Below are 24,370 nucleotides of genomic sequence, written 5' to 3' on the forward strand. Positions count from 1 at the left end.
CTGTCCTGATTGATAACAATTATACAAAATTTACAGAAAATGTGTATAGTTGTAATCATTATGTTTGCAAATACACATTAGCATTTTATAATAGCGATGAAATATGTAGAATGTTACTCACCCATAAAGATGCTGTCGTAAAGTATGAGGTCAACCAGGTCATCTGCAAGCACTGTGGAATGTTATTTGTGGGTCAGTCAAACAAAATTGCGGTGATTGAGTTGTCTAGAGCAATTGAGTTGTCTGGACATGGGGGAAACTAGAGACGCAGTAAACACCTGCCAAGTATCATCCAGCGGCAAGCTACCCACCTGATCTATAATTTGGCATTCTTCAAACCGTTAAGAAAAGTAGGTTGTATCGTCGCTAGAAATATTGTAAATCAATAAGCAGTTGACGAAGAGTGTAAGCTTAGATTTAAATGAAGAGTCGTATCTCCTTCTAACCATCTGCTAAATTAAGTTTCAATTATGAAAATACGTATGGAACTAGATAAGTACAACACTAAATTAATTTTTATATTGTAAGACCTTCTTTTGAACGACATATATGCTGAAAATCAATTTTACAGTATTTAAAGTCGAAACGTCTGTATCACCTACTATCTCTGTGTAATTCATGTTACTTTTTCTGCTGACAATTAGGTGTTATCTGATGATTGCCTAAAAGTCGAGAATAGATTAGTGAATGAATAAAAAATGTTGCATAACATCAAGGAAGTGTTCTGTATTTGATGTCTTTGACGTGTTGACAGAAATGAGTAACAATCTTCGGGAGAACACAACAATAAATTTCATATCACATTGGGACTGAACGTACATGCAATTCATTATTGTAGTTATAAGGGATTGTGAGAATAATTTAGCACCCATGCAAAAATGTTAATTATGTGCTCGTAAATGTTACTTACACAGCAGCAGCGAACTGGCATTTCTTTAAACTCTTTTGTTTCGAAATACAAATGCAACTAAAAAAACTAGTTCGCAATTTTTGGAAAGTTTCTGTTACAGCAAAATATTTCAGAGGTGCAAAAAGGATATTATGTCTCATTTATCCTCTTCAGATAGGTAAGTACAGTACTTCAGACTTTTTTTACAATTTCATTTGTTACAGGAATTTCTATGGTCATGATGTTGTGGGAAGATTGCTGTTTTCCATGTAGACGTGAAATGTTATGACAAGAAGATGAAACGTAGTACACAAAAGATCATTTCGTTTCTGCGTTCGACGATTTTAGCATGAAAAAATTTGGCTGTAGTGTTTCGAATGTTGCGCTGAAGTGCAATGTAGGAACTGTGAGCATTTTGTGAACTCTTTTGTCACAGTTTTTATTTTCAAAAATAGAATATTTTATGTTCATTAATGCACTTACTCTCATTATGTTCATTAGACAAATCTTTGCATTGTTATATAAAGGTGACCCATTTTCAGCCAACAAAGGGCAAAGTATGGAGATCTGTCAGCATTGTTGAAAGAACACTTGATTCCTGAATTTCACCTTTAAACAAGGGCATACTGCAATGTTTCGTTCCATTATCATTCCCAGACAGTCTTAAGTAAGCGACTCCTAAATGGCTGTAGTACTTACATGTTCTTGTTTCTTAGTTATTCAGATCTATTGAGCTATGCTTCCCCTTGTCAAATGACCATGATCGCTTTAATACTTTTCCATGGTTTTCAGTTTCCACCAATTTGATGTCTCCATTGCGAAGTGCCAACCACGTATGCATGCTGTGGCTTATAGCAGGAAAAAATGTTAGTGTTGGAAGATTGAACAGCTTACACTTCTGCCTGAGTAGCCTGCTATTTCAGACGATGTATCTACGCTTACTTTCATTTCATTGGCGTCCAATGAATAATGTAAGAAACTCCGAATCACTGCTAAATATTTCTCTGTATGTATCTTTTTGCAGACAGGGAGAACAAAAAATTACAGAACTACTCATTTCTATCTATTCTTCGAGTTGTTAACATTTTATGTAAATTAACATAAATATTTAAGATAGATCGGCTAATCTAACTGAACTGGCATCCACTAACAACAAAAACTGAATTAGCAAAGACACATTATTTTCTTTTATGAATATAAAAGAGGTAATGCTCTTTGGGTCTTATTGTGTGCAGTATGGCACATTGCGTCTATAACATTTAAAAGAAACTAGGTTTAAGACATATGTATGTCACGAAACGCAATTCTTATAGATCCTGAATGATGATCACTTCGTATCTGTTTTGCATGTCAGAAGATATTCGCCTAGTGTTCTAAAGTTTGAAATAAGGTAAATCTGAGAACAGACAAACAGAGAAATAATCCACGCACAATGCATGCGAATTTAATTCCGAAACAGAGATCATATTTTCTTTGGCAATGGACAGTGCACATTGAATTTTTTTAAAAATAGGTGTAGTGGAATCGATGTTTCGAATGTGCCCCCCTTTCCCAAGTACAACATATTTAACCCAGAATTATCCATAAGAGAGGCGATTAAAACCTAGAACGGAAGTTGTAATACAGTAGGCAATGCTATTAACACTAAAATTAGCATTGAGAATCTATGTAATGACGTCTAATAGGGTTGCAATGAATAAATTAGTGGCGTTTCACGTAGACGCCTTGAGCTGATTTAAATTTTATAAATAAATTTATTAATCAAAACTACTACTAAGACAATGAATAAATATGTTTAGGACAGCTGTTTCCAAACCTTAAGCCTTCATACACCGCATGAACCATTTCTGGAATATGAGTAAATATGTGAAATCAGACTGAAAAGAACTCGGAGATTCAGTTCAAGGCAATTAAACATAACAAAACCGATAGAGGACCCAGAGAAATTTTACCTTTTTTATAAGATTTTAACGTTAATACAATAAAAGTAACCAAGCGAGTCATGAGTTCACAACATTATCACAATATTGTTTAGCCACAAACGTATGATTTCTTGAAAGCTTCATGCCATAAACTTTACAAACGATTATTCTAAAATACTGTATCTTATAAATATTGAATATTTTGAGACAATAAATAATATTGAACCGGTGGTAATCGTGAAGACGCTCTCTAGCATTAGACACCTTGTAATTTTTTACGTGTAATCATTGATACGGTGTATGAAGATTGATGTTGCTTCAGTGTGTACTTCAGTCACATAGGAGGCAGGAGCGGGGACGCTGTCCCGTGCAGTACTGAGGATGCGACGAAGATGTTAGCGGCTCTGGGCGGCGTCGGAGCTACCGTTTAGAAGGCAGCAGCTAGGGCGAATGCAGCAACGCCCGCCAGTGCTACCAACTGCAGCGACCCGCCTCTCAGACCAGAGCCTGTGTAACAGGAAATCCATGTCATAACGAATTGAAATTAAGGTAAATACATTGGTCATTGACTGATGGTTCCCCTGCAGGGGCGTCGACTTGTAAAAAATAATTGGGGGGGGGGCATACTGGGGGTCTTGCCACGGAAAATTTTCTAAATTTTAACTGAAATATAGTGGGTTTTAAAGTTTTTTAAGCATTTTAGGGTCATACGATCAACATTAGAACCCTGAAAACTGGACTCTCGATAACTCGACACTCTGGGATATTCGACAAGCCTGACACATTTTTTTACTTTGATAAAAGAATCAAAACATAAACACCCATGGTATTTCCTTGAAAAGGTAATTTAATTTACAATAATAATCATGCTTATAGACTATTACACAGCAGTGACTATATAGCTCTGAAAAGACTGAAATTATGTTTAAATAAATCCTAAACTATCATTAAAAGAATAAAACATAAATATTGCTGTCGCACAGTAATAGCACTTTGATTAATAAGTGAAATAGCTTACTTTGAATAAGGCTCAGGGTTCATTAAATAAAAACAATATCTCAAAGTTAATGCTTTAATAGAGTTAATAAAGTTAATACAGTATACCTAATGCTTTCAGTCAAAAATTATGTAACTAGCAGGTAAGTATTTGAAAATAACTAATACAGTACTACAGTAATATAGTAATACAGTACTAAACTAGTTCTAATATTTCGAAACTGAAAATTTAACATTATGTATGTATTTAAGTCTCTATTTTATAAAGATTTTTAATATTGCTCTAAATGCCATTATAAGGGCTAGAGTGTCTTTAGAAAGGTGCAAATGTCGACCGTGTGACTGGATTACTGAATATGAAGTCGCTGAAGACTGGCCGGATATCCAATTCTTCCAAAATATCTCCGTGAGCATGAAGAACAGCCAAATTGTTCAATCGCTTCTGTCTCATTGTTGATCGAAGATATGACTAAGGGCGCTAAATGACCGTTCTGCTGTTGCTGTCGTGATTGGAACTACTTGGAGAAGATTAATACACTTCATTACAACACATAACATTTCTCCAACTGCAGGCTCTTGTCTAATGTGCTTTCTTACGTCACGCATGTTTTTTTAAGACCAGTTGTTGTTTATTAGTGATATCGGCTAACATATTCAAGTGTAAGCGCAGTCTCTCAATGTCTAGGTCATTTTTGAAAAACTCAGCTGATTTTTCCAAATTTGTTTCACCTCTGTTTACTAAAAGCATCACTCTTCTTCAACTGCAATGACCTGTGTGAGTCCAGTTGAAGCAAACCGCTCAGTAATGCAAGATTGCACCGTTTCACAAACTTCAATTTAAATAGCTTTGTAGTTTTCTTTTGGGGCTCTGAAAGTATGTGGTGAGCTGGCTTCATTGTTTTCATACTTCATTGGTATACTTAGGAAGCGAAGGATAATCAACTTGTGAAGGTTTTTCTTTTAAACACAATTTCCAAAAGTCTTAAAAACTATCACACCTTCCATTCAGTATACAAATCAAGCCCTCATATATTTTTTCCAGATCAGCAACACTCAGATGAGGGCACTGAATTTTTCCATTGACATCTTCTACTGGGTTCACTGCATGGCAATAAAGACGTAAACTTGACTCAAGGTAGCCTGCACATTTGTAACCTGACTCTGTTTTGTCCACTGCAGAAAATGTTTCAAAAAACTCTAGAAGTTCTTCAAAGTTTTTCAATATTCTCAAGATACTAGAAACTCGCATAGTCCATCGAGTTGGGCCAAGGGGTCGTAAACCAGCTTGGTCGTTGGCGCTCTCGCAGCGTATTGTTCTGAAAAGTCCCATCCTTTTGTTGGATTCCCTTACGGTGTTTGTTAAGTCCTTAGCTAAAGCCATCATGTCGCTCATAGACTTAAGACGGCGGAGACTGTCTACAACTGCCAAGTCTAAACTGTGAGCAGTGCAGTGCACATAACGTCCTTTTGGATGTATGTCCAAAAATAACATTTTTAGTACTTTGAACTTACCTTTCATATTCGAGGCACCATCATAACACTGTCCTCTAAAGTTATCCATTGACAAATGAAAATGAACAAAAACTTCTTTTTAAATACTAAACGGAGTTTGTGATTCAGTGTTGGGTGTCTGGTATAAGCCAATAAAGTCTTCGTTGAGGAGTAAGGAACCATCGACAGCACGAATACAAAATGACACTTGTTCGTGAATCGATGAATCACTTGTTTCGTCAACCATAATAGAAAAATGTTCAGTCTTCTTGATTTAAGCCAATACCTTCCTCAACACAGACTTTCCTAGTAGATCAATGATCTCGTTTTGAATATCGTGGGACGTCCACTTACACCCCGAACGCCCTAACCATTCTTTAAACTCAGGTACGTCATTCTTTCGGAGTTCCAACAACTGAAAACAATTTGAGTTTACTTCTTCGTGCCCTCTAATTGCTAGACCTTGTCGGCATAGAATTTGCACGGTAATAAAAATTGTCTCAAGAGCTAAACGGTCTTTCTTCATATCACCATGTAACTGTTCACTTAATTTGGAGGCCACACTTCGGTTAGTGATAGAATTTAGTTTCAGAACACCTTCTTTATGCGTAAACATATTTTTCCATAGCCTTTTTCCAGTTAGAAAACAGTATGAAAGTAAATGCATCTTCTTTTTTTGAAGAAAATTGTAACAGCTTTTTAGCATCTGCCTCTTTGCAGGTTTTGCAAAAACCTTTTTCGGTAGATGCTTCATATTCTGGCCATGTATATTTGACTAAAGACTAAAGTAAACGAATGAAACATAGTCATATAAAATAGTGTACTAGACACTAAAGTCGAACACTAAATACGTCTGCAGCATGCACTGAACGAAACTATCCACACTAAATGACTACGACAGCAGGGTGGGCTTTATATTGCCTCGGCGTCGTAATGTCTCGAAGCGTCAAGGCGACGCGAGGGGAAGGATTCCAGGCGCTTCTGCTCCAGTCCTTTTGATGTAGCTACGGCCGCAGCGCTAGACCGCTGGTGCCAGACTTTACCTGAAGGATAGCGCACCGGCACAAATTCTAAGTGTGCCCACAGCACCATAACACAATCGTGATTCACACCACTCGTTTTCAGTTAACCTTCTTACTACCGTAATAATTATTTGTTTTAACTCATTACTAAATGTATTTTAAAAGGTAACTATCGCAAAACAAGAAAAATAAAAAAAATCCAATATAATTTTGTGATTTTACAAAGCATAATATAACTAATAATTTTCTTAAATTCCCCTGAGATACATATTTATTACTGAGTAATGAATATTCTACTAAACTGGAAGTACAAATTAGTTCCTCTTAATACATTTCGTTTCTCATGTGTTTTCTTTCCTGTATCCAAACATCACCTAGAAGGGAAAGCTGTACAACTGCGAGAAGTAATGATAGTTGTGCTGTATCAATGACACATATAAATAGCTCTTTGCGACGGTGTTAGTAGTTGTATGCTTTGTGCATATGTCTTATCACAGACGCACGAATCTCTATTAACATTTGATCGATATGGTAAGTCTGATTTAGACTGTGTGATTGAAAACCTAATTTGAAAAATCCAACTGAGACGCCAGTGGATTTAGTGGCATAAGCTGAGACCATTTTAAGGGAAGTGTTGAAACTTGAAAATGAGAATTTTCTGAATTTAAATAACAGTCAACAATATGTCACTTAGTTGGCTCTTAAAGTTGTACTGATAACAGAAAATTATGTGCAGACAACCGACTGCAATGTACATGCCTTAAGGTCTTTGTCTAACAATATTAACTGGAAATGTGTGACTGCTTTACTATACAACTACTGTACCTTTAAAAATATTCCAGATATTCTTAATTGTTCATGTCCATGAAAATTAAGCAGTTTTCAAAGATATAAGCAGCTTTATTTACAAATATAGATTTCGTATTGTATGTGATATGTACAAAATCAATCGCGCAACAGTTCGCATTCTTAATTTTTTTATCTCATTTCCTCTTATTTTGGTGTTTGCTGCTTTATATTACAGTCGCCACTTGGTTATAATATTACGTTACGGTTGTCTGTCTTCTCCTCTAGGCTGGTGTTAATTCAGTTCGTGACTGAAAATGTTTCAGTCGTTAGTTTTTATATGCCATACACGGTCTGCCTAATTAGTTATAGGTAGAATGCATAGCTTTAGAGAACAAATATGAATTGAATAGACATTGAAAAACAAGATATTTAGCAAGCTGAGGTGGAAGAATGGATGCGTACCTAGTAAATGGTATTTCTAATAGTAGCCTGATACGTTATTACCGTCGTCCTCTGTAAATAAATCTGGAAGTATGCTGCTTAATCTTTAAAAAATATAAGAGAAATGCGGCAGAACCAATTAATTAACCCAGACTATTGTTCCGAAATTTGACTACTATTCAGAAATTTCGAGAAATTCATGAGAATGCCTTTGCAATGTTTTGGGATAGTATTTCCATGTAACAATCAAGGGCCATAAAAATTAGCTGAACAAAACATGTGCAGAGTACAGATAAAAGCATTTAGTGACAAACATTTTAAACTCTAGCCCTTCGCTGTTTAGACAGTATGGGTTGTCATTCTTTTGTGATAGTTAATTCATAGATATAAGGGTATGAATGTGATCAATTCTAGCTGAAGCAGCCATTGTTAGCTATTTTTTAGTTAGGCCCAGTACACACTAGCTGCTGTGTATTGTGAAACTGAGATGAAATTGTATCGCAACAAATAACTTATTTTTGTGAACCAGAGATGATATCGTATGTACAGAGAGCATGTGGCGCGTCTTTTGGCTGCCCTAAGTATTTCTAGGTTAGTTTTAGAATTAGAAACAGAGTCAAAATTTGTATCTAATACGTAGGAGAATTAAACGAAATATATTTTTTGGGAAGATTTTTGAAGTAAGATTTTTAATTGCGCCCCTACTCTTCTTATCACATGCTTGACTACCCTACCTTCCCCCTCCCTCCCACTCTCACCTCTATCTAGATGCAGTTGAGTTTATTACATTTATTGCAGTCTGGTATATTTTTAATGGAGGCAAATAATGTAGCCAGCAGCGCCAGTTGTCAAGGGTCGAACATTGGGGAAATTAAGTGGCTTGCTATATCGCATTTGATATTCGCGTCCTCAGTAGAATGTGTACTGTATTTTTTTCCTTTAGATAAGAAAAAACGTGATGCCTCTAAGAAAATCGGCTCTAGTGCTGCAAAATCAGAGCAGAAATCTTTTGTGGGGAATAGAAACAGACATTTTGTTAAAATTGGTGGATGAGACGAACAGTAAAAGTTCTATAAATGCGTGGGGTTCCGCGGACGATGTCAGTCTCATTAGAATCCTACTGGTTGCACTGCCGCGTCGTCCTATAAATTACTTAAAGTACAAAATTTCTGAAATAAGCCGATATTTCGGCTGTGTGCGTGGCCCCTACAACAGAGCTGTAATGCAGGTTTATTTTAATATTTTATTATTTTATAAAATGACGTGGCAATACACCCAGAATGACTATAATAAGACTAACTGTCATGATTGAAAAAATTAATTTTTGTATCAGAAGACATAGTCAGGGGAGAACTGTAAGCACTACATTCTCAACAATCTTAATCTCATTGTACCTAAGTCTGATATGCGATGGTGGCTGCTTAATGGTCACACATTCTTCGAATATGGGTTGTCTAAATTTACCCACGAGCGTTTCGTGAGAACTAGATTCTCTTTCTTCCAACGATTCTCATTCAAAAGGAAGGAAGAAAGGATGGTTGGGATTAAAGTCCCGTCAACTTCTAGGTCATCAGAGACGGAGCACAAACTCGGTTCGTGTCAGGGATGAGGAAGGAAATAGGCCGTACCTTTCCAAAGGAACCATCCCGACATTTGCCTGGAGCGATTTAAGGAAATCACAGAAAACCTAAATCTGGTTGCCGAAGGCCCGCTCTTGTACCCTTGATGACTACAGGACACAAAGCTTTACGGCCATTGTGTTGTTGATGACTGGAAACATGTTGCCTGGTCGGATGAGTCTCGTTTCAAATTGTATCGAGAGGATGGTCGTGTGCGATTGTGGAGACGACCTCATGAATCCATGGACCCTGAATGTCAAGCGGGGGCTGTTCAAGCTGGTAGAGACTCTGTAATGGTGTGGGGTGTGTGCAGTTGGAGTGATAAGGGACCCCTGATACGTCTAGATACTACTCCGACATGATGTAAGCATCCCGTCTGATCATCTGCATCAATTCATGTCCACTGCGCATTCCGACGGACTTGGGCAATTCAAACAGGGCAATATGACGTCCCACACATCCAGAATTGCTACAGAGTGGCTCCAGGAACACTCTTCTGAGTTTAAACACTTCCGCTGTCCACCAAACTCCCCAAACATGTGCTTTATTGAGCGTACCTGGGATACATTGCAACGTGCTAGTACTCTTACGGATTTATGGACAGACCTGCAGGATTAGTGGTGTCAATTCGCTCCAGCACTACTTCAGACATTAGTCGAGTCCATGCCACGTAGTGCTGCGGCGCTTCCGCGTGCTCGCGGGTGCCCTACACGGTATTAGACAAGTGTGCCAGTTTCTTTGGCTCTTCAGCATATGTTATGATCTTGATAAAATTTTGATAAGAACTGTTGTCGACTTGGTTTAAATATTGAAAAAGTCAGAAAATGAAAAAAAGTAATATAGTATAACCATAGTGTCAACGAGTCATAACTGGAATCAGTTAACTCGCACAAATACTTGAGTGTAACACTTCGTAGAGATATGAAAGGTAATGATCACATTGGATTAGTCATAGGTAAAGCGTGTGAAAGACTTCCGTCTATTGGTGTAATACTACGTAAATCCATTTAGTCTACAAAGGAAATTGATTATAAATCACTCTTGGTCCCATCCTAGAATATTGCTCAAGTGTGTGGGACGCGTACCAAATAGTACTAACAAGGCTAATTGAACGTACATAGAAAAGGGCAGCAAGAATGGTCACGGATTTGTTTGATCCGTGGCAGAGTGTCACAGAGATGCTGATGAAACTTATCTGGCATATACTGCAAGCATACTTGAACTATCGCGGGAAAACCTACTTAGAATATTCCAAGAGCAGGCGTTAAGTGAGGACTCTAGGAATTTACTACAATCCCCTAGGGGTCTTGAGGACAAGACCAGATTTATTACAGCGCGCAAAAAGGCATTTAAACTGTCATTCTTCCATACGTGAATGGAAAGGAGCCCTAATAACTGGGACAATTGGAAGTGCCCTCTGCCAGACCACTTCACAGTGGTTTGCAGACTATGGATGTAGATGTTGATCTACTTGTTCATCTACATCTAGTGTCTGAAACACTTCCTCCGTAAATGAAGCAAGACGCATTTAGAGAAGTTTGTTTCCCTGCAAGATGGTCATAACGTCTGAGCTCGTAATATGCCCTACGATTCTGCAAGAAACGGATGTCGGCGGGACTTGTCTGTAGTTCCGTGCATTTAAAGTTTTATCTTGTATTTGTAGTCGTGTGAGATACTCTTGAAGAATACGATCTAGGAAAGGAACTAATTCCGCAGCCTATACATTGTTAAATAAAACTTGAAATTTTTTAAGGCCTGGTGCCTTATTTGCTTTGTCAAATCATACGTTTAAATATGTGTGCACCTTTATATATAAATAATATTTTGTGTTTGTTTTCTGTAATACCGTGACATGTCTGATATCCCTGCAAATGTGGTCTATACTACATCCACATGGATACCCTGCAAATCACCCTTAATGCCTGGCAGAGAGTTCATCGAATCACCTTCACGAATATTCTGTATTATTCCACTCTCGATTAGTGAGCGGAGAAAACGAACACGTATATCTTTCCGTGTGAGCTCTGATTTCCCTTATTTCGTTTTGATGATCGTTTCTCCCTCTGTAGGACGGAGTCGACAAAATATTTTCACATTTGGAGTAGAAAGTTGGTGATTGAAATTTTGTGAGGATATCCACCCCAAATCCTGTATCATGTTCGTGCCACTCTCTCCCCTATTTCGCGATTGTACAAAGCAAGCTGTCCTTTCAACTTTCTCGATGTTCTCCGTCAATTCTGTCTCATGTGGATCCCACACAGTGCAGCAGTACTCCAAAAGAGGACGGACAAACGTAGTGTTGGCATTCTCTTTAGTTCATCTGATGCACCTTCTAAGTGTTCTGCCAATAAAACGCAGTCTTTGGTTCGCCTTCCACACAACATTTGCTGTGTGTTCTTTCCAATTTAAACTGTTCGTGACTGTAATTCTTGGGATTTAGTTGAATTTAAAGCCACTGCATTTGATTGATATATCGTGTAACCGAAGTTTAACAGATTCCTTTTAGCACTCATGTGGATGACCTCACACTTTTCATTATTTGGGGTCAATTGCCAATTTTCGGATCATATAGATATCTTTTCTAAATCGTTTTGCCATTTGTTTTGATCTTCTAATGACTTTACTAGACGGTAAACGACATCATCGTCTCAAACAACCTAAGACGGCTGCTCAGATTGTCTCCCAAATCGTTTGTATATATAAGGAACAGCAGAGAACCTGTAACACTGGTTTTCTATCAGCTGGGTGCTAATATCTGAATCTGTGAGGCGGTCAAATATTAGTATGGTGATATCCCAATGCATAAATTTCTGCTTTTCAGCCTGTTGTCTTGTTTCCGACACAAGAGAGATGCATGCTCCCGTTCATTGACTAAATATGGTCTGAACTTCCTAGGACCTATTTGATAAACCTTTCACCAGGATCCACCTGTGAAAATTATTGTAGGCTTCACGCATGTTCTTGGTAGCGTTATCCTCAGCCAATTTCCCTGGAGTCTGTTTTGCAGTGAGTCTATAGCAGACTCTTTTTGAAACACTCTCCGAGTGGCACCATTACGCCAATACAGGTGTTTATCGTCTTTTAATAATTTGTTTGGTACACGTTTAGCTAGGCCGCAGTTTATGATGACTTTCAGCTTTAATCACAGCTTTTCTGCATTTGCTGGAGAAATTAAATATAGTCTCTGTTCGTCCTTTCAGTAAGTTGACAGTGACTACAAGTTCGACCAAACACAAATACTTTCCTAGTTTCCATGATAACATTTATTTTCTTTTGGTAATTGTCATTACTGTAACAGCATTACTGTCGTTTATCCCTCTCACATTGGTGAAACTCTAGAAAACATCGGGTCTGTTTGTAATTAGGAGGTGCGAGTTGCTCGAAACAGTTGTCAATGTATTCAGTAGTATTTCGCAAGCTTCTTTGTCCTTATCATCGATGCCCGTAGCTCTACCAGTCGATGCTGATCAGGTTAGAGCCACCACCTATTATTACCGTATATTCAAGGAAGTTTAAGCTATATTTGAGTCCTCTACTACCGATGTGTCTGAATCTGGCAGTCGCTAGAAACAACCAATTTTTAATCTAAATCCACCGACCATGGATGCTCTAACGTATAGTGCCCATTTGGATGCAATTTAAACCTTTTTGGACCTAATGTTTCTGTTTCTCGCTACAAACACTCCTCCTCATGGGGAGTCTAAGCTGTCTTTCCGATATACATTCCATGAGCAGTCGAAAATCTCCCTACTTTCTGCTTTGGGTTTCAACCAACTTTCTGTTTCTAGTATTATTTGGGGGTGATGGTTTCTAAAGAGAAAATGTCTTCTGACACTTCGCTGTTAATACTCTGGCAGTTAACGACTAATTTCTTATGTTTAGCACTCTGCGGATTTGCTATCTAGTCTGTTGAAATAATTGCTTTGTGTGATGCTGCCTTTTCTACTAGCGGTTCAGAGTTTTTGTCTCACCCTAAAATCTCCCAGGTCGATTCTACGTGTACTCTGGCAGCCGAGTGGCCGTTTCCGGTGTGTAGCCCATTCCTGACCTATCTAAGGCTTTGCAGCCTCAATTGTCTAGATCCGACGAAGGTTCTAGTTTTTTACCCTGATCTGTTTTCTCAACAGTCACATTACTTCAGATGTTCAGTAATCACTGTTTATTTTGCAATCATGAAATGTCAACCATAACAGTTAACGTTCGAACTCACACTTTTAACAATTATTATAACAGAAAAAGATAAAATGTATAAATCGCATTACTCTGCGAATTGTCCAGTGAACGATGCATGAATGTGAGAAGAGCTGCCAAACATTTCAGCTGGACATACTTACAAGCGCGTAGCGTTTGTGTGCGCGTGTTTTATGAAGCGCAATGAGGGTGTTTCAGTAGGAACAGTAAATATTTTAGGAAGTGGTGGTATAGACGAATTACAATAAAAATACCATACAACGTATGTCCAATTTTTATTAAGCACAGAGATACAGCTGTTACAGTGTAACTCAAGCAAACTTTAAGCAAAGGCAAAAGAGGACGTTGACAGTTCATTTTCAAAATTACCACCTCAAATTTCAATGCATTTTCGACTTCTCTTGATAACACCACGTGTAGCACTTCTGAGATCGTCTTTTGCGCTCTTATATGAGGGCTGCACTACTCGTAATCCGAACGATCAAATCGGCTCTTGTGGTTACTTTTTCTTTGTAGACGTTGTCTTTCAATCATCCCCACAGGTAAAAATTCAAAGGAGGAACGTCCGGAGACCTTGGCGGCCAAGAAATATGCCCATACCTACCAATACATGTTCCGGGGAATGTTAGGATGTTAGGTTTAGATGATACCTTACATGACGACTGCAACGTGCAGGACCCGCGTTGTGCTGAATAAACAAATGCGTTCTTGCAGGCAAAGAAATCCCTTCTAATAACTGTGGAAGCTCATTTTCAAAAACGTGTAAATAACGGTGTCCTGTAAGGCGATAAGGCAACACAACAGGTCCAATCAACTGATTGTCTATCAAATCACACCACACATTTACAGAGAAATGTTCTTGAAAATGTTTCTCCATAATGGCATGTGGGTTTTCTTCAGACCACTGATGTGAATTACAACTGTTATTGATACCGTCAAGAGTGGAAGTGGCTTCATCAATGAAGAGTAAAAATGGCACTATCTAGCGATTGTAGTAGTAGTAGTAGAAGTAGTAGTAGCTTTATTCGTCTGTAGATCTACACTTTACAGGGATATGGGACACGTCAAAGTATTTTCAAGTTCAGACCAATTTAAAATAAGCTAATTCGTACACACATACATTTACAGACTTTGAGTTAGCGACAATCATTAGTTTACTCCTGGTATACAATACTTCTATTGCAAGTAACTTATTAAATAATGTAATGCCGCACTATTCACTCATATCTCACTACCTGTCACTGCACACACAAACACACACACAAACATACACACAAACACACTCGTGATCTCTGGGTCTTTTTCTGTACCGCAACTTCCCATTTGCTATCCTGAAAAACTGAGTCAGCATCCATCTATAATGAGGGAGGTATTCAGCTAAGAAAGAGGAAGAGATGCTAGTAATGTGCTATGCGTAGCTTAAGGGTAAGTTTTTCTAGAAAAGGAAAAAGATGGAAAAAACATAGTGTGAAGGTATTATGTGGAATGTTCGATGTTTTATAATCATTATTATTACTTATTTGTATAAAATTCTTTTTATCAAACCCCACCCTGTTTTATCCTTCAGTGTATAAAATGTATTGCATAACAGGTACTTTTTACCTGACTTTTTAAATAAGTGTATTTTTGCATTTTCTTTAATTTCTGTTGGTAATTTGCTGTACAGTTTTATTCTTTGATAGAAATGCTGTTTTGAGTTTTTTGTTTATTTTTTTCTTGATAAATTTAAGTTGAGTCTAGCTCTTCATCCATGGTGATGGACAGAGCTGTTTGTGCAGCAATTATCAATGTCATTTTTGATGTTTACAGTGTTTTGAACAGATCTTTACAATGAGCTCGACTACTACTTTTTGTTATTATTCTTATGGCTCTCTTCTGGAGTTTGAAAACTGTGTTTATATTCTGTGCATTTGTTCCCCAAAGACACTGCATACTTCACACTGATGATATTCTAAGGGTATAACATGCTGATGACATTGTGTGTTCACACCACTTCAACTAAGAATCAATATTCACTCCTAAAAATGTTGCATTTGTTACACAGTCTATAGATGTGCCATCTACATTTAATTTAACATTGTCATTTTTCCTCTTCAAACTGAAATTCATGGCAACAATTTTCTTTATGTTCAATGTCACTTTATTGCTTATTGACCAGTCGTAAACTTCCTTGAGAGTTTCATTTGCTTTCTCTGCAAGTAGTTCTCTTGTTTTATCAGTGACTGTAATATTGCTGTCATCAGTGAAGAGAATTTTTTCACCATGAGTAACACTATTGGGAAAGTCATTTGTGTATATCAGTAATAGTATTGATGCTAATAAGCTACCTTGTGCAACCCCTGTATTAATGTATTTTGGTTCTGATAAGTGTTTTACTAAATGTTTAGATCTATTTGAAGTATATGTTGTCTCTACTCTTTGTACCCTATCTCTAGGTATAATCGAAACCAGTCATTAGCTACCCCTCTTATTCCTAATGGTTCTAATTTATTTAATAGAATCTTGTGGTCGACTGCATCAAAGTCATTAGAAAGATCTAAAAATATGCCTGTGACACACTCACCTTTGTCAAGAGCATCAAGTTCACCTTCGGTGAACTCTATTATAACTGACTCTATATTTTTGAAACTTTGGAAACCAAGCTGTGATTCGTTAAAATATTGTATTTATTCAGGTAATTCATTAATCTGTCTTTCATAATTGCTTTTACAATTTTTGAGAATGGTGACAGCAGGTAAATGGGCTGGTAATTTTCTATGTCTTCTGCATTATCTTTCTTAAGAAAAGATGCAACTCTTGCCTGTTTTAACTGCTCTGGAAATGTCCCTGATGTGAAGGATTCGTTTATTATATTTGTTAAGGGGTCTTGTATAATCTCTATGCATTGTTTCAGTGCACACATTGGTACTTCATCTAAGCCTACTGACTTTTTATTTCTTAGTTTTTGAACAGTTTTATTGACTTCATTCTCTGCGTTTGGAAATAACATCATTGTATTTAGTGCAACATTATTTACAGGTGTTATATTTGTTTTGGGGAATTTTGGCGCTGTAACTTCTCTGCAATACTTGAAAAATGCTTGTTTACATAGTTTGCTAATTATTGTGGATCATTTATTACCTTATCCCCTTCCCTTTTCAGTGTTTTATGCTGCGTTTGCCTCTCCCCATTTCCTTTTTTATAACATCCCAGATTGCTTTACTTTCATTCTTTGAATTATTCATCACTTTGTCATTAAATGACTTTTTTGCGGCAATCAGCATCTTCCTATAGATCTTTTTGTGTCTATGACAGAAATTTAAGAATTCTGGATCATTGTGACTCTTTTTCATGAAACTGAGATATTAAAGTGTTTGGAAGGACTTCTTAATACCTGCTGTTATCCATCTGTTTTTGTGTGATGTTGACACAGACATGCATACTTATGGAAATGCCTTCCCAAAGTTCATTTTAAATAATGGGGATAGTTTGAAAAATTTCATATTCACATTGGTTTCCTTATACACTTCATCCCAGCTTTTGTTTTACTAGTTTTCAAGTATCCAATGACAAAATTACAATCGTATATCTTCATCTCCCGCTCGAAGGTGTTGCATGAGCTGTAAATGATACTGATGGAATCCGTGCATAAGTAATGTCCGCCATACTCTTATATGTGCAACACCGATAGGTGCAGAAATTCGACGTGTGCTTGTTGAAGGACTACGTTCTACCGACTGAATAGTGTCTTCTACTTCATTCAGTCTATTCATTTACAGGTTCAGATGCAATATGACTGCTGGGCACTGTACCAGTGCCATGCACTGTATTGAACACATAAGTAAACAGTATTGAATCCCGTAGTCTGCGGTTTGAATATGGTATAAAGTATTCTATACAATCAACCCTTACACAAATACTATATCGACATACTCAGTATGTGTAAATACTGCAGCATCTAAACTTCAATGTAAACTAAAGCACAACTTCACAACGTGAACATCAACACTCAACACTCTACTGCTGACATTCTATAAATACGACCATAGCAATTCATAGCAACCGTTGTACCAACACACTAAACGAAAATGCATTGAACTCCTCTGTGTCCCTGTAACCAATAAAAATTGGACACATTTTATATGATATTTTTATCGCAATTCGTCTATACTACTACCTCTTAAATATTTACCATTCCTCCCGAAACACTCTGTATGATACGCTTGCACGTAAGTGGCTATAATTTTCTGAACTGCACACAGAACGATAGTTAAACACACTACCGATTTAATTGTCATTCGAACTTTCAATTTCTACGTTGCACGGTGAAAAGACTGACATGAAAGTACTTTTTCGAAGGCTTCGGTCTCCTGGATGGACTGTGCAGAAGCCCACTGTCTGAGTGAAGCGACACTACTGCAAACGACGTTCACAGTAAATGATGAACATAAAAGGGATGTTCCAATCGTACTGCTAAAGGCAGTGATGGAACGTGGCAGTAGAAGCCAGGAGAATATTCTATGCACTAATACTACACTACGGGGTCCGTAGATAAGGTGACCAGATGGACGTCGTTTTTCTTGACTTCTGGAAGGCATTCGACACCGTTCCGCACCGACATTTAGTGCGCAATGTGTGAGCATACCGAGCATCGGATTAGATTTGCGGTTGGATTCAGAACATCCTAGCGGACAGGTTTCAACACGGTCGTTACAGGCGAAATCGTAAGACGTGTGAGAAACTTTGGAAGTACAGCAAGGAAGTGTCTTTGGCTCGCTACCACTCACAATGTATCTGATAGGATGGATAACCTCGGAAGATACATGAGGTAGTTTGTGGACAACGTTGATATATATAGGTAAGCTGCAACACCAGAAATTGTAGATAAATGCAAAAACACTTGCAGAGGAAGAATTCTAGGTGTAGGGACTGACGATTGAACCTCAAGGTAAATAAGTATAACATACTTATAATTACTGTTCAATTACACTATTGGAAGTAAATCATCAGAAACAGTAACAAATGTATAACATCTAAAAGTATGAATCGTGAGTGATCTAAAGTCGATAGATCACGCAAACGTAGTTATAGGAAACGCAGGTCAACTCATTGAAGAAATCCTAAGGAAATTCATATCATCCTACTTTCTCGCACACCATCTTTTTTTGTACGATTGTTGAGCGTTAGTTGTCAGTTCTTAGAGTTAATACATGCGATGAAGAATATAGCAAACTATGTAAACGAGCATTTTTCAAGTATTGCAGAGTTACAGCAAAAATTCCCCAAAACAAATATAACGGAGAGCTTCGTCACGGTTTGTTTGATAAACGCGACGGCGTTACAAGGATGCTTATCACATTCCATTACCAAACGCTACAAGAGGGGCCTCGTGCATCAAGCGTAGCCTTAACGTTAGAAGTTCCGACAGCGCACGTTCCAAGAAGACTCGTGCAACATATTACTTTCTCCCACACACATCTTGCGAAATGACTGACGGAAAAAAATTAATGTATATACGGAGGCTTACCAACAATCGTTTTGTCAGCGCACTGTTCGGATTATTCAAATGGTTCAAATGGCTCTGAGCACTATGGGACTCAACTGCTGTGGTCATAAGTCCCCTAGAACTTAGAACTACTTAAACCTAACTAACCTAAGGACATCACACACATCCATGCCCGAGGCAGGATTCGAACCTGCGACCGTAGCGGTCGTGCGGTTCCAGACTGTAGCGCCTTTAACCGCTCGGCCACTTCGGCCGGCGTTCGGATTATTGTAATGGAAACAGTTCTCTCTGCTGAGCACACCATCAGAGGATAATCCAACTTTATTCGTCGAATTAGAGATAGGATAAGGATTGATAACTTGCTCATTTGATATGTTGTAATGAAACTTAGCAGAGGTACTCTTACAAGTAGATGAGTCCATAAGACTCGGTGCAGCACGTTGGTGTAGCTCACAGGCATTATACTGGGCTCATGCACCGCAGTGCGCGCTTAAAATGGACCAAGATTGTACAACAAAGAATGCTGAGCAGTGCGCACGTGATTTGATTTTCTCTTCTGAATTCTTTGTGCTTGGGTGTAATAGGTTCCTTGTCAACTGGGTACCCGGTCGAGTATAGCTCGCAGGTGCTGTGTAAATAATGCCGGGGGAATTTAAGTATGGGCTAAACTGTTAATTATTAACATAGGGAACAGCTTTCCACTTTAAGCAGATAGTAGATTCCAGAAACCTGCTAATTATTTAATGGGTTCTGGCCATGAAAACTCCGAAAACAATGAAAATTTTTGTGTTACATTTGCAACTTTACCTAAGTTTTTATGTGGTTAAATTCGTTCTGAAGTCTCGAACGGTGGAATAAGGTACTAATATTTTTAAACAATAAATGTATATTTCTTTCAACAGATAAGAGTGAAATTGAAAAGGAAGCAAAACAGAATTGTTTCTATGTGTTCTAAAGTTTTCTGTAGTTTGTTGCTTAGGCGCAAAACACAGGAGCATGGCTGCTCAAGAGAATACACAGTACACCATGAGGTGTAAACTTGTCAAGGTTTAGGCGCCGGAACTCTGCCAGAGCTCGTGCATGTCTGTCTATCTTACGTGACTGGTCTTTTTAGGGTTACCCATTACTCATCAACGAAACTACCTAATGTCGCATTTATTATAGCAGTGTATACGACCTCTGAAAATACATCATTATTCCTCAAAACTTCATATTCCACTTCTTTATACACTGATTCTTCTGAACGATTCTCTTAAACTTCATCCTACTCTTCATCATTAATAAATTGTAATATGAGTCTATGTTTGCTCCTGAGTACGCCTTACGATCCAATATCTATGTTCGAAATTTCTGTATGATTATCACGTAGTGCAGCTGGAATATTCGGATGTATCGCAGCCATTTCGAAGTATACCTCCTCCTCTTTTGACTTTTAACAATATATTCGCTATTACTAGCTGAAATTTATTACAGAACCCAATTATCTTTTCTCCTCTCTCATTTCTATTGCCAAGCCTATACCAGAAACTCTGTTTTTTACGCTTTCCCCTACAACATTTTTCAGTCACCAGTGATTATTAGATTTTCATCTCACTTTACATATCGAATAGATAGAGCAAGGATACGCGGATACCATTGGTAGAGTGAAGGCGAATACTCATGCTCGAAGTTTCTCGTCCGCCATTGTTGATCATTTTTACTCAAAAGCTAAGAAATGATTGGATTCAAATCCGAGACCCAGGAAGTTTTGATAAGTTGTCAGATACACTACTTGGTGACCACGATGACTGGTGAAAATGTAGAATTGTGCCTGTCTGAATACATACGAATGGTAGTCGTCTGTAAAACTACGTGCCTTTACGCCATTGAAGGTACCAAACTAGCCTCGCTTCAGTTTTTCTGCACACACAGAACGAATGTGACGATTGGGTTTGAAGTTTATGACGTAACGATAGACCAAGTAGATGGAACTCAGTTACTTCCATGAACACTGTCAAGCTGCTGCCTGTGGAAATCCTTCAGATTTAAATATTGAATGGTGAAGATGATGGTGGAGGGTGGCGGGGGGGGGGGGGGGGGGGGAGGGATAAGCTTCTGCACTCGTACTATATTACATCATAATGAAAAAATACGCAATATTCTTTCTTCAGTGGCTTGTGCCTCTGCAGTCTTTACACTAGTTAAATTTCAAATTTCTACTGGGTGCAAATACAAAGTTTTAAAGATAGATGATCTTTATGGGTAGTGTAACAAACACGTCTCCGCATTTTAAACTCATTTTTGCTCGACTTTAGCAGTTCTAGCAGTGATACTTCAATTGTTAGTTTCAGTTTCTTGTTCTTCTTTCTGTATGTTATGTATTTCTCCCCCCTATTTTTAACTTTAGATTATGTTAATAATAAATCTGCAAAACCGTCGTACTTGTCTGTTTGAACACAATAATCTCCAAAACTATGCATAATTTTTTCAAAGTCAGGTTATAGAAAAAGATGTAATTTAAAGTTTTATCCATACTAATATTATAAATGCAAAAGTAACTCTGTTACATTGGCGCGGCTAAAGAGCTGAACCGCTTTGGATGAAGTTTGACGTGGAGACTCGCCCCTGAAGAACAACAAAACATAGGCTACTTAAGGGAAAAAAAGGAAAAAAAATCGACCCCTAAGAGGGCGAAGTAGGGAACTGAACATCTTTCTTGATATGAGAGCACGTAAATCGTGTTAAAAATTATTAAGTTTGTTGCAAAGTCAGGTTATAGAAAAAGATGTAATTTAAAGTTTTATCCATACTAATATTATAAATGCAAAAGTAACTCTGTTACATTGGCGCGGCTAAAGAGCTGAACCGCTTTGGATGAAGTTTGACGTGGAGACTCGCCCCTGAAGAACAACAAAACATAGGCTACTTAAGGGAAAAAAAGGAAAAAAAATCGACCCCTAAGAGGGCGAAGTAGGGAACTGAACATCTTTCTTGATATGAGAGCACGTAAATCGTGTTAAAAATTATTAAGTTTGTTGCAAAATATACACATTTTATAATTTATAGCTACATCAATAGCACGTTACATATATGTGTGCTCCTATCCATGCCTCTCTGTATGCACTGCTCAGCAGCGAAGCTGTGCATGTTGCACATCCTGTGTTGGAACAGCTTGGGAGGGCTGAGGGCGGGCCGCACATCTCGAGCTATGCTTACCCAAACAGGCAGGCATGTGAGGGTAACTGACATTAGTCCATGTGCAACAGCTTACTTAACACCACTCACGATAATAAAACTACTGATAAAAACATTCAAAAGTCAAGATCACGTAAATATATATTGGCTGTCATCTTTGGGTCTTAAAGAAGTGTTTTTGTTATGAAACGTTTTCATTTTAAGTTGGACATCATGCCAAGTTGTCATGCACACAAAACCAGCGCGTTATAAAAGGCTTGCCACAGCTAAAATATTTAAAACAATAAATCACTTTGCGCAAATGGCCGTGTCAATGAGCAGTATATATATGGACATGGTCATTTGCATTAAATATTTTATTTATGACAAACTTTTTATAATGTGCTGATCTTCATCTAAATGACAACTTGGTGTGAGGTCCAACTTAAAATGAACGTGTTTCATAACAAATAGATTTTTTAAGATCTGAAGGTGAGAGCAGAGTCCGTCTAAACCGGTTGTTTTTAAATAAAGACATATTTATGCGATCTTGGCTTTTGAATTTTTTTAACAAGTAAAACAGATCGCTCCTTCTGTGTTCTCAAAATGAGAAAATAGAATCAAAACTACTAATATGAAAGTGTAGCTTCAGGTAATAGCTAGTAGTTACTACAGTAAAAGTGAGGTAGTTTATATGATGTACAACTATTTACATACTACCATGCAGTCTACTTGTCACATAAAAATTGGTATTGGTTAAGACTAAACTGTAGGGCGTCTAGCCAAACGTAAGAGAGAGATCTTGGAAGGCCCAAGCTAATCAGAGTAAACAAATGAATACATGCATAAAGCGAGTTCTTTGCAATAGTATATTTCTCTACATCTTAAATGCATTATTACGATAAGTAGAGGGTGATTCTGTGATGATGTTACAAACTTTCAGGGGTGATAGAGGGTGATAAATGTATCAATTTGAGGTAAGGGAACTAGTCCGGAAACGACTGAGTCGAAAGTTACAAGCGCAGATTTACTCAAGTTCCACTTTAGCCTCGCACAGCGCTCAAACTATGGGCCCCAACTTCCAAACCTTTATCAAGACATACTAAATTCTGGATTAATATTTTCCAATACCCTCACTAGGAGAGGTCCCCAGCGGTGCGATCGACTTTCTGAAGCTATGTGTATGGTGATGTAGGTTAAAATCCAGGTATCACACTGCAACCTTTCAGCCTTGTGGACCCTCATCTGTGAGTAACCGATGAAAGAAACATTCCTGATTTTGTGTGCCACTCAATAGTATTGAAAAAAGGTAAACTGTATGGTATGGTAGGGTGGTGTAATGGTTACAATAACAGCTCTGTGTTCATGAGGCCTTCAGTTCGAATCTTCACAGCTGCAAAATCTTTTTTATTTTTAAATCTATATCGAAATCACTTAGATCATTACTTTTATTCAATTAATTGGTTTAAATGTAATTTTTTACTTCTATTCAATTGTCACATCATTTGAATCACTGCACGAACTTCTTCATATGTTTCATTTTTTCTTTATAACATTCTTTTTCCAATCGGAACTTTTGTGAATTGTATTAATTTCTTATAATATTCAATTATTTGAAAATTCCGATCTATCGTTTAAAAAACAAAAGACGCAATAATTTATTTCAATTTGTGCAATGATGTGAAAAATGTATTTTTGTTACGAGATCTGCAATTTGTTTTGCATGGTAATTGTCATATAGACATTTAAAACATAACCTAAATACTTACTGAACTATGAACAAAATAACGCATATGAAAATTTAAATGAAAGACGGGTTTACAAGTAAAACGAAATTCAAGCAAAACGAGAAATAGATATAATGAGCGCAATAATGTGGAAGAAAAAAGAGGGTGATAAAACAAAAGAAATTAAATCGAAATTAATACATAAAATTAATTAAAACACATGGAAAAAGATTACAAGTGGAGAACGAATGACAGGAAGAAAAATGAGAGCAAATGAAGAAGTTGATAGTATGATTAAAATTATGTGACATTGAAATGGAATTAAAAAAATTACGTATAAATCAGTCAACTGAACAAAAATAATGGTCGAAGTAATTTCGATAAAGATTTAAAAACGAAAAAAACTGCGTGTGACGAGATTCCAACCGACAATCTTCTGCAGCTTAAGCGGTTATCATATCGATTACACAACATCACGAAACTACATGACACAACTTTTTTTTAACTCGCAAATGAGGCCCCATCAGGCTGAATGGCTGCAGTGTGTGGTACCTGGGATCTTAACCTACATCACCGTGTAGATAGTTTCAAAAAGTCGATTGTACTGCTGGCGACCTCTCCTTGTCAGACAATTTCTCCAAGTAA

The 24,370-nt window shown here is 37.5% G+C and overlaps 1 protein-coding gene across 1 annotated transcript in view; it reads right to left on the minus strand.

Annotated features, from left to right (window-relative positions):
- Positions 1-836: 836 nt before the first annotated feature.
- Positions 837-24,370, minus strand: part of LOC124795374 — a 94,732-nt gene continuing 71,198 nt past the window's right edge. Inside the window, exon 4 of the mRNA XM_047259382.1 lies at positions 837-3,318. Coding sequence (XP_047115338.1) covers positions 3,239-3,318 — 80 coding nt within the window. The 3' untranslated portion in view covers positions 837-3,238. The remainder of the gene's footprint in view (positions 3,319-24,370) is intronic.

This window comes from Schistocerca piceifrons, chromosome 4 (genome assembly GCF_021461385.2).
Source record: "Schistocerca piceifrons isolate TAMUIC-IGC-003096 chromosome 4, iqSchPice1.1, whole genome shotgun sequence".
Classification (NCBI taxonomy): domain Eukaryota; kingdom Metazoa; phylum Arthropoda; class Insecta; order Orthoptera; family Acrididae; genus Schistocerca; species Schistocerca piceifrons.